Genomic DNA, 12,252 nt, shown 5'->3' with positions numbered 1-12,252 from the left:
GAACTTTTACCAGTTTAAACATATTATTTCATTTAAAATTAAAGGTGCAGTACAGAAAAGGACAACATGTTAACTTAGATATAAAACATTGATTTTAACTTTTCCCTAATCTTTAAAAGTAAATGTTAAATCAGCTTCGGAAATGGAATGAACGCTGGATGACATTGGATCCAACCACTGGGAAAATGGAGTACAGGTATGTGTTTGTTTCCCAATTTTGAATGCCATTCTAAGGATGTCATCCTGGGTTTTCCATTTCTGGTAGAAAGTCTTTTTTATACGTTAGGTTTATAAGTTGACTTTTACCATAAATTGAATGCTATCAACATTAGCATTTGAAGCTCTTTTTTGAAATGTTGTATATATTCACCTCACAGGACATGTTTTATTTTATCTTAGCAGAGCTCGAAGAAATGACTTGACACCCAAGGGGATAATCATATTTGATGTGAACAGCACTATTACTGTATCTCCAATCAATTTCCAGTGCGTTGCATCCTTTATCTCATTCTCAGTAGTGATCAATAATAGCAGTTTTCCCTATATATTTGCTTGTCTTTATTGTTTTGTCTTTCTTGGGACTGAGGTGTTGTACATGACTTTTGAGATTTGATCTTTTCCAATTGTGCATGGTGCAGTGGTCTCCAGAAATATGATGGTTGCTGCTTTTGTATCCATTGTTAAGCATTTATTAACAGTGAAACATTTCTTTACTCACTGGAATTATTATCATTCCATCTATTTAGGATTCTAAGGATTTTTACTTAACCATCTTTCAGATATTGGCACTCCTCAGAAAAAGGAATACTTCCTTTGTGCTGAAACCCCTGGGGCTACCAAGGCTTGGGTATCAACATTACGGTGAGTGTTGGATGACTTTGAGTTGGAGTTAGGCACCCCTACAAAATGTTATTGAAAATTTGAATTTGTTTAGCAATAAAACATTGACAAGTTTTGAAACAGTATATGGATGTCTATTTGCATAAAGAAGCTTACTATTTCACATGAGATACTTTTGATTAAGTTGGCACTAAGAACCCATTACCATTTCCATATGCTGACTAAGAGCAGAAATCAGTTTAGTAAAAAATAATCACCAATAAACTTGACTGATATTGGCAAGCATTTTTTTGTTAGATAACAGGACATTTTACCACATAACAAATACTGTATACATTTACATCGTAAAAACCTGTAATATATTTGCTCACAGCACTAAGGTCTCTTCTATATGATCTAAGAATTTCCTCAAATCTATGACATTTACTCAGTATGTGATTCAGGGATATTGTCTTGGTACCATTGGGTTCTGAATGGAAGAAATATCATTTAGTTTTGATGTTTTATGGGAGTTGTTTCCTTTTACAAATTTTATACATAGCCGCTTATTTTTTTGTTCTTGTCATACTAACTCTTCTATGTTTGGGCTTTTTTAACTTGATGCATCATATTGCAAGGTAATTCCATAAATTAAACCTTAGATACAGATACTTGCCTGGAATGACTGGATACCGAAGCAGATGCATGTGGAAGCTTGGAGGTGGATGGGTGCCCTGTGGGTGCCACCAGGATGCCACTCACAGGCACCCAGATGTGGGCAGATGTCTGTTTCAGGCATCCGGATGAATCCGGGTGCCTGTGAGTAGCATCCAGGTGGCACCCCAGGGCATCCGGGAGCTTCCGTCGGCATCCATGCAGAAAAAGTAAATTTCGAAACTGACATTAGATTGTGGTCAGCATTAGAAGAAATATGTGTTTCTGTTGTGTCATTTGTTTTGTCCTAGCCTTCTGACGAAATAAATGAGAGGTGACAAATGCTGAGTCATTTGCTTTAGTTGTTTGATCAAAATCACAACTAACAGAAAGTGCAAACCTGGCTATCCATTAGCAGTCATCTTTACAATTGCCTAGTCCCTCTACCTTACCAATGATATGAATAGATTTGGACTTTTTGTTTCTGAAGAGCTTCTTTTCAGGGATCTCCAACTACATGCCGAGCTTTATATTTTAATAATTTTTCGCTGCTACTGACTTTCCTTAAGGTATTTTTGATTTTGGAGTCTAGAACTTACGTGAATTTCAATGTGAATATTTGTGCTTATGAAGTTTTAATGTGAAAAGTTTGAACTATTTAATTGACATATGAGATATCTTGAATCTTGATCGATGGTCAAGTATCATATGATACTATCAAATGATGTATGTTTGTATATTTCTTAGTTTCTAAGTTCTGGTATTTATAAGTTTCTTAAATTCTTTGTATATATATATATATATATATATACACGTTTCCAAATGCATCCGTAACATTTTTTTTCCCGCATCCCATATCTGCTTCCTGCATCTGCTTCTGGATCCGCATCTGAATCGGTAACTAAGATTTAAACTGTTGAAGTAAAGTAATGGAACAAGACGGCGAGTATCCATTGTGAGTAGCACAGCTGGAAAAAATAAACACCTCAGATTGGGCAGACTGAAAATATGGACTGGGACTTGGAAAAGTCTTGGAAAAGGACTCGACAAAAAGAAAAGTAACCATAGTTTTAGAAAAGATCAAAAATAAATTAATGCATTTAGAGAACATAGGAGCCATGATTGAAACATTACACATATCTTATGAATCCCAAACTTCCAATATTTGAAATTTAATTATAGTTTCGAACTTCAAAATGTATAAAAGTAGCATAAGTTTATAAATGTTTACCAAATTAGGTGTAATGATATGTCCAAATGTGAGAAACAGAAAACGAAAGACTACATCTCTCTCTTCCCTCTCCTAATATAACTCTTAACTTTCAGGCCTTGAACTAGAAGGTGTTGAGGCATCTGAACGAGGAGTTAATTCTTCTTCTTCAGTATAATTCCTCATCTTTGTAATTCTCCGTCTCATCTAAATCGTCCAATGCTGCTGCTTCTGCTGTTCCTCTCTCTAATTCTGCAAGATCTTCTTTAGGAAGGAGGACATCATCACCATTATCCTGTTCACTGATGGTCCAATCACCATATGAATCAATTTCATCCAAGCCGAGTCATGTGAAACACTCACCACCTTTCTATTGGGAAGGCGAAGGCTGTACCAAACAAAGACAAGATCATTGAGTCTCTTTTGGGTCAACCTATTTCTCTTCTTTGTGTGAATGTTCTCAAATAAACTTTAATTCCATCACACCTAGAAGCATTGCTTGGCTGGGACAAACTAGAAATGGCTATCATTTGAAGATTAGGCATGCCAACATAATTCAGCCACCATAAAGATACAAAAAAACATTTAGAAATATTATAAATTTAGAATTTAGTAAAAAATTTAAGTTTATAAAATGTTTTACTTGGTGGCTGTTTTTCTCTCCTATCAATTGCTGCTTGTGAAGAGAAGAGTCTCCCCTCTGCACCCTTGTAGATCTTGAACAATTAACACTTCCAAATTCATAAATAAGAATTGTCAAAGACTTAAACCCAACAATGAAGATTTCCAAAATTTTGAGTCGTAAATAAGATATATAGCAAATGTCAAATCTCACCTCCAACTTGTAGTCGGAATAAAATAACTATTATGTTTAGTACTTGTTAAAGCTAGTTGGGTTGGGTATTTAGGTGGTGAGGAAATGCATCAGTTGGTTTCCAACTAATCGACCCTTCTATAAATATTTGGAACATTGGTAATGTACTGATGTTGGTTTTTGGTATTAATAAAGAAACTATTTCCTCGCCTATTGGTATTGTGGTATGAATGGTATATGTTAGGTTTTACTTCTTGTGTATCGATTGAACTATTTTATGTGATTAACATATTTCTGTATCTGTGGAACTTGGGTGATATTTCCACTCTACACAACTCATTAAGAGCCTTGTCTCTCATGTCACGCTCAAGAGCCATCTTATCAATGCATGTAATAACACTTTTCATGACTATCTCATCTGCCCTAATTGAATCAGAGAAGTAGAATCCTGGGTTCAAGAAGTAGGCCAAGGCATTTATGAGTTGGTGGAGCCGGATTGTCCACCTACGATCAATGACGTGCCAAAGGATTTAATATTTTTTTGAATTTCCATCATAGTAATGTGAAATGGCCTCTTTGGCCCTATTCATGGCTTCATAAATGACACCCACTGACATTCCCTCTCCATCCACCTTATGAAGAACCCTTACCAAAGGCTTTGTCACCTAGAAAAATGAAAACAAATATTAAATTATTACAAAATTAACCCCTAAAAAAACAGCAATAGATTATCTTGTGTAAAGTTTATATTAGTTTTTCTTACTTACTTTGATCAACTTGTCTCCACTTTTGCTAAACCCATCATCAAAAATAACACTACTATTTTCTCTTCCTCACATTTTTTTGAGTATGCAGATTGCAGGCAAGTATCATATACAAACATTTGCTTAAGATGAGGAATGACACCAACAATGCTTTGCAATGTGAGGAAATGGCTAGCAAATTGTGTCACTCTTTGTGCACAAGGTCCTTGCCATTTGTGTGTTTTCTCATCAAAGAGAGGACCCAAGTATGGTTGCAAATGAATTTAGTGACACATTTAGCATCTTCAACCACCCTTTGCACCCAGTTAATCTTTCCAATGTCCTCTTAACAACAGGTCCAAGTAGTGTGCAACATGAGGACTCCATGCAATTGTAGGATCCCTCTCCATAAGCATTCTAACTTCGAGTACATATGCAATTGCAGTGTCTGAGATAATTTGAGCAACATTCTCAACTCCAACTTCCTGGATTACCCTATCTAACAAATTACAGAAAGTCCTAACATTTTCTAATTCATTTGAGGTATCTCTAGACTTGACGAATACCATTGCACCATTAAAAGCCACGAAGTTGAGGAGAGCCCTGTTTCTTCCATCAGTCCATCCATCACACAACATGCTGCATCCTTTTCTCTTCCAATTTTTTTTTCTGATCATCAACCACAATCGGTGTATTTTTCACTGCATTATCGAGCAGTGGCCCAATAAAGTCTTTAGTTGTTAGGGCTTTAAACCCCTTGCTTGCGACTGTAAATGCAGTATCCAGACCTCTCCAATATGGGTTGTTTGCCGCATTGAAGGGCAAATTGTTGTAGTTCCAAAAATTTCCTGCTGCTATCATTGCATCTCATTTTTTTCCGTATTCCATCTGTACCTCTAAGTGAAGGTGTTGCTCCTGGAACATTGCATTGAACAAAAAAAATTGGGTCTGATGAAAGAGAATTCTGACTCTCAATAACTTCAACCTCAGTGTCAACAATAGGTGAATTTAGTTGATACTGAAAGAAGGTTGCACTTGTGCGAGTGCGACCAAGGGAAGCTGAACTAGATGCATTTGGATTCATTGTAGCTATCATGTCTTCTTTTGTTTTTTCCCCTTTCTTCTCTGTGCAATTTGTATTCTACAAGAAGGGGCCTTATTTGTCTAATAATTATTGGAGTTTTTCTGGGTCAACCTTTCACATTTTGTCCGGGTATTCTGGCAAGGTGGTATTTTAATCTATTCATTTAAGGTGTCATCCATTTTCCACATTCTGTGCAAGTCACCACTCCCTTTATTCCATACTTCAATGCTTATCTTTTTTTCTTTCTGATTTTGGGGTTGTCTTGCCCTTTCTAGTTGAAGTTGACATAGCTGTTATAACTTGAAAAAAATAAAAATATCGAAAGGGTTTTATGGAAAAACAACCATAAATTGATAATTAATCATTTGATAAAAATAGTATTAGAAAACAAGATAAAAATGCAAGGAAATAAGTTAAAAAGGGAAATAGAAATTTTCTTGCTAGCATTTCCCCCTTTTTCAAGACTTTCTTGATTTATCATAGATGCAAATGAAAAAAGAAAAGAAGGAAAATCCTTTACCTGGTTCTCTTTCTCTGCTTTGATGTTGTTTCTCAAGTCCTGCAAAACCTAAAACCCTGTTATCAGCAAGAGAAAACAACAAATGAATGAAAAAGTAAAAGAGATGACTTCAAAACATGTTTGGGCATCTTTTCTAGGTGCCAACAGTCCTTCCTCCAGTCTTGCAAATCTTGATGGTTGACTTAGGTGAGTTCCCTCAAAAAACTTTGGAGTCCAGCAAGAGTGACATGCCTAGATTCAACTCTCAAGTCTATGGCGAGTCGACTCATCTTGCCATTGAATTCGCAAGTTCAACGAAGTCCGAGGCGAGTTGGTAGATTTTTCAGGCTACGGCCAGTGATAAAATCAAGCAGTGTGTTTGTGGTTGAATGAATATATATAGATGAATTGTATCATTCTGTATAACGCAATTTATGATACGAGCTTTCAGAAAAAAAACTCATTTTTCAGCATCTGCATGATTCAACATGACTTGTGATTGGGACTGAATGAGCAAATCAAAAGTAAAAATGGAACTCTACTCAAAATGAAAAACTAAGGAAGCTACAAAATGCTGAGTTCATATAATAGGGAAAAATACAAATTTTTAAAATTTTATGCCAAAGATAGGGAAAAATGCCCAACTTTTTCATTTGTTGTGGCCTATTTTTTATTAACTAGTGAGTGATTCTGGATTTTGATTGTGTAAGATTTTTTAGCATCAACACTTTAGATCATACTTCATGATCCATCATTAGGATGATAAAGAGTAAGGATGATCCATCATGATTTTTTCCTTGCTCTGTGTCGATGATAAAGAGCAAGGGTAATCCATTATCATTTTTTCCCTGCTCTCTATTGGATCACAAAGTGTGATCTGAAATGTTGAGGCTAAAAAATCTTTCACAATTGAATCTCAAAGCACTCATTGATTAACTTGTGGACTGTAAAAATTTATTCAATCTATTTTTTATTGTCATTGTCTACCTTTTAATATTAGAGTAGGGGTTTGGGTGTAGTGGCCACCAATGGAATTGAGGGAAAGTGCTTTTGGTATGTTCGTTGTCATGATATAGGTTGGGATTGAGGGGTGGAACCCTTGCGACTAGTCCAAATTAATGTCTTTGAGGTCTTATGGATCTTATTGGCTCATACCAATTTTAATAATATTATTGCTTCTAACCAAATTCCAAGCCCTTAAAAACTTCATATGATAAGGCCTTAGAGAAATGATTAGGCACTAAATAATTACAAATAAAATGGATATAAGCAAAAGAATGAGTGCCCTTTGCTAGGAAAATGGCATCTCAACCTTGCGATAATAAAAGGTTATTGTTGATAAATGAGCGACGAGGTTTGGAGGTTTGCCCCTGACTATATGATTTATTATTGTGAATCTTGACTTTTTATCATTAGGTTATTGGTCAATGGTAGAGATTTTGTGCACCATTTATTGATGGTTTCAGCCATAGTTGAAAAACTCGGACTTGACAATAACTCTGCCAACCCAATGTTCTTGAAAAACTCGAACTTGCCTAAAACTCGGTGAAGAAACGACAATACAATAACACTTCGATCGAACACTTGAAAATGTATAATTTCTTAAAATATTCTTAAGGAAGACACATACACCAAATTTGTAGAGCATATAATTTGAGATTTTCATCATATATTAATGAAAGTTTCGAGTTAAATGCATAGTAATTAGAGCTCAACAAATTAACATAGAATCATATACCAAGAAACAAGTGCAACATTTGAATAAAATTGAGCTCAATACATATCGAAGTCAAACTCCATGAAACAACAACTTCTGAATAGATATTAAGTTCAAGTTTTAATATCAATGGAAACTAGTAATCCTAAATTGCATCTACAACTAAAGCTCAAAAGAGATTATTGCTGCTGGGTGGGTGGTGCTGAAGTAGTTGCAACATCCTCAACAAGTGCCAGAATAGGTGCCTCAATCGAAGCCTCTAATGGATGACCGAGCTCATGTTCCTTCTCACATGCAACCACTTTTGCATCCCAATCATTTTACTCCATCTTGAACTTAGTTAGGTGATCATCAACCATGAAAGGAGCCACATCCATGTCCATATCATCACCATCAAGGGCAATAACCCAATTTGTTGAACATGGATCAATGCCATCCAAGTGAAGTGCTTCATGTGAAGCTTGCCCTTGCACCTCCTTTTTGTACAATTGAAGGTTGTACCACATATAGACCAAGTCAGTCAAGTGATTTTGAGTTAACCTATTGCGCTTCTTTGTGTGTATGGCCTAAAAAATGTTGCTGTTTCGCTCACAACCAAAAGCACTAGAGGGCTACGATAATATTCAATGACATGAATTTGAAGATTAGGTGTTGTGGCACAATAATCTTCTCACCACACATCTGCAAGGATAAAGAATGCCATTTATAAATAGTTAAAGATTCCAATAAACTTAATGAGCGAAATAAATGATATATTAAAACTAAACACATGTTCTTTTTTACTTGTTACATGATGTCTCTCCTACATTTGCAATCAGGTTAAGAAAACAATGACCCATTAGCCTTCTTATAGCTCTGTCACTCATCAAGTATGAGGTCTCAAAGGTGGTCATCATCAATTGATCTTTGAAGACGTGTCTAGGCCAACTTCAACCTTTGCATTTTCTTTGAAAGTGTTGGAGAACTAAAATTAGGGGTCCAAGTAGTAAATAGCAACATGAATATGTTGGTGTAGTTGTTGGTACCACCCCTGATCAATTATGTGTCATATAGGTTCATGCTTGGTCTTGTTGGATCCATACATGTGTCCAATGGCCTCTTTGGCCCTATCCATGGCCTCTTATAGATACCCCATGGGTTTTGTATCCTCATCCACCATTTGTGGAACCCTCACCAACGATTCTAACACCTAGACATAATTTTTTAATTAAAAAATAACAAATTGCAATATTTGGAAATTAAATAATAAATAATCAATTAAGGTTTGAAAAATCAATGATCTCCTCTATCATCTCGGTGAATCTGATTTAAAAAAAACCTTTTTTGCTTTAGGCTTTTTGCCATAAGGACTCTAACCATTGCTCATTCATAGAGATCCACTTTAGGCTGGGCAATGTGACTAATATGCTTTGCAAGGTGAGAAAATTAGTAACAGAACTTGTGACTCTTGATCGCATGAGATCCTCATCATCAATGTGCTCTCTCATAAGACTCAAGACACGTGTGGGTGTAGATGTACCTTGTGCTATTCCTTTTATCTTCAACCACCTTTTCCACCCAACTCAGTTTCCCTAGAACCTCAAGGAGCAAGACAAGACAATAGGGATCATAAGGGCTCCAATATAATGTGGGATGCCTAGCCATCACAAGTTTACCGACTAGAAATGCTAACTTTCCCCCTTAACCAACTAGAAAGTTGATGAGCATCCTATTCTTGCCATCTATCCACTCGTCGTTATAATTGTGGCAGTGTTTTTGTTCCCAAATTCTTCTTTGCTCTTCCACAAGTGGATGAGTTTTCTGGACCTCATTTTGCAACAAAGTCCAACTCACCTCATAATGACTCGGGGACTTGAACCCCTTACCAAACACGATCATTATACTTATCAATTGGTTCCAATATGGAGTATAAAAAGTATTGAAGGGAATATTGTTGTAACCAAAATCTTGCAATTGCCAACTTTGTTTATTGGTGTATCTTTTTGTTCCATATAATGCCTGCAATTTAGATTGAGCACCAAGAGTGCTACTTGGAACCCAAAAGTCTGATAAATGCTCACCCACGTTTCTTGATCCTTGTATTTATGACTGAATAGAAGGAGAAGTCCCTGTACTTGTTTTCGACCCTATAGAACTAAAATCACCCATTGGGGCCGCCATGGCTTCTGCTGTCCTCTTTGTTTCTGCTTCTTTTGCACATATTCTTCAAGGTTTTCTAAAGACTCCCTCGTAGCCTCTTTGGGACAACTGTCATAATGTCTAATATCATGGCATTCAATCTTTGCAAGGTGATATTTGAGTTGACTTATGTCTTATGACACATGTTTAGTGCTATGCTCCACATAGTTTCGAGGATGGGCACATTTTAGGGGACGGGGGTGTTTTTTTGGTTAAGGTATGGTTTAGGGCCAATTTTTAGGAGACGTCATGGGACAACTAATTAAAAAATACAAGAAGTTTATATATATATATATATATATATATATATATATATATATATATAGAAAGAGAGAGAGAGAGAGAGAGAGAGAGAGAGAGAGAGAGAGAGATGTCAAATATGTCTATCATAACATTGATAAACAATTCACCATAGACATATTAGAAGCTTAATAAGTAGCAAATTAACAAAATTCATTTACATTCATTATAAGAATATGACATACATATAGCAAAAATGCCCAAAGTCTCCATGTTTCATGCATGAAATGACATAAAATATTGAAATGTAAAAAATAGACATGCTATTATAAGTCTGTAACTAAAACACTAAAGAGTAAAGAATAACAAGTAAGTCCAACTCTATAACTAGCTGCCCATAGTAATATTTAAATGTAAGTGCTATAATCTAAATCAAAAGGTTCAAATTTGAATTCAAGTGAAGTTTAGGAAGAGTCAAAATTCAGAAAAAAAAAAAATCGAATTAAATTCGCCTTAGATAATTTTAATTATGTTTAAATAAATGTAATATATCCCATAAATTATCAAAATAGTTAAAATTGCTAAATAGATTTGAAAACTTTTTAAGCACAATGACACATTTAAAAAGGATAAAACATAAGAAACATGTGAAATCACAATTGCAAAGATGTGTTTTTGTCGCAAAGGTACAATCAAAAGTCAAGACTTCATCAAAGGGCCCTTGGTCTATAGGCGAAGTTGAAAGGTTCACAAAGAGCCCACCAGGGATGAAGTCTTGCTGAGTGCAAGGCCCCTGACATCTTAAGGGATGAGGCCGGGCTCATGCTTCGGCCGAATTTGGCGGCGGGATGCCTCTTAGTCCTTGGCCCGAAGTTGAAAAGGGCACCAGGGATGAAGTCTTGTTAGGTGCAAGGTCCACGACATCATAAGGGATGAGGCCGAGTTCGTGCTTTGGCCGAATTTGGCGGCGCAGATGCCTCTCAGTCCTTGGCTCCAAGCCGAAACGGGCACATGTGGGCTCGTATCAGGTTCCTAAAATATTTCTATGGTGGCCTTCGTTGGTTGGTAGCCTCGTAGGCTTTGTGCCTCTACTTGGTTGCCTCGCAGGTCTTAACTTTCCATTTAAAAAAAAAAGAAAAAAACTTCGGAACTTCAAAAAAGCTCTAAGTCATCAAGAGCACTTGGCTCAAATGGTGTAGCATCATTGTCAGTATCACTACCTAAATCCTCATAAAAAAAGTCAGGCTCATCTACGTTTGGTACTGCCATGTCTTCTAAAATTTGTTTTCGTGAAGTAGATGACTCATTTGCTGATTTGTTCATGAGCATTTTAAAATTGTTGTGAACATGGACAAGATCTCCCAACTTTCCAAACAACTACTTGTTCCTCTTTTTGGAATGGATGTGGTCAAAGCAACTCCAACTTCTCTCACAAGTTGATGAACTTGCTCCTTGACTCAATATTCGAATGGCAAAGCGCTGAAGTTCAGGAGTTTTTGCCGCATAGCTCATCCACCATCTATAACTAGGTACCTAATCTCATGCCATGTCATATTTGGCTGCTCCTATTCCAAACATCCCTTCTGCTTTCTTGTATTTTCAACATTGTTCTCTAATTAGAGATGCAATTGTTGGATTTGGTTCAAATCTACTAATGGCTTCATAAGACCTTGCCATAATTTCAGCTTGTCTATCAATGTGAAATAGTTTAGGCTCCAAATAGCAAGTTGCTACATGTAAAGGATTGTGCATCGTTTTCCATGTTGAATCAACAGTCTCCCATATCTACATGTACTTTGCTTCTACATTATTTAGTGCTTTCTGAATAGCTTCGTTGCAATGGTCAATGCTTTAATAAAGCATTGCAAGGCTATCACCATCAATCGTATAGAGCACATCAACAATTGGTCTACATATATGTAAGACCTTTGCCCTACTTTCCCAAAAGCTATTATCTAAAACAAATTTCTCTATGATCTCCCCTTTAGCACTTTTAGAGTGTTGAAATTTCCCACTCATTAGAACAAATTATAGCTCTCAAAGCTGTTTTCTTTGCAACCACTCTTTTTAAAGTGATATAAAATAAAACAAATCTTGTATCACAAGGCCTCAACAACTCTCTAGATGCATGTTTCCAGTAAAGGCTCAATGTGAGACAATGATTTGGTATGAATTTGCAACTACTCTTCCTCTATGAATTGGTTAATGTATCTAGGGGAATTTAGCCAAGTTGTGAAGCAGCAAATCCAAACAATGAGCTGCACATGGACACCAATAAATTTGTGCGTACTTCT

The 12,252-nt window shown here is 36.1% G+C and overlaps 1 protein-coding gene across 1 annotated transcript in view; it reads left to right on the top strand.

Moving 5' to 3' along the window:
* SWAP70 (Pleckstrin homology (PH) domain-containing protein) overlaps positions 1-12,252 on the top strand; it is a 160,636-nt gene that overhangs the window by 32,040 nt on the left and 116,344 nt on the right. Inside the window, exons 3-6 of the mRNA XM_089811779.1 lie at positions 135-196; positions 403-486; positions 639-670; positions 780-861. Coding sequence (XP_089667905.1) covers positions 135-196; positions 403-486; positions 639-670; positions 780-861 — 260 coding nt within the window. The remainder of the gene's footprint in view (positions 1-134; positions 197-402; positions 487-638; positions 671-779; positions 862-12,252) is intronic.

This window comes from Cupressus sempervirens, chromosome 11 (assembly GCF_028749045.1).
Source record: "Cupressus sempervirens isolate cs-2001-9-10 chromosome 11, ASM2874904v1, whole genome shotgun sequence".
In the NCBI taxonomy this organism is placed as follows: Eukaryota; Viridiplantae; Streptophyta; class Pinopsida; order Cupressales; family Cupressaceae; genus Cupressus; species Cupressus sempervirens.
Note: the sequence above shows the minus strand (reverse complement) of the source record. Positions and strands in the feature narration are given on the sequence as shown.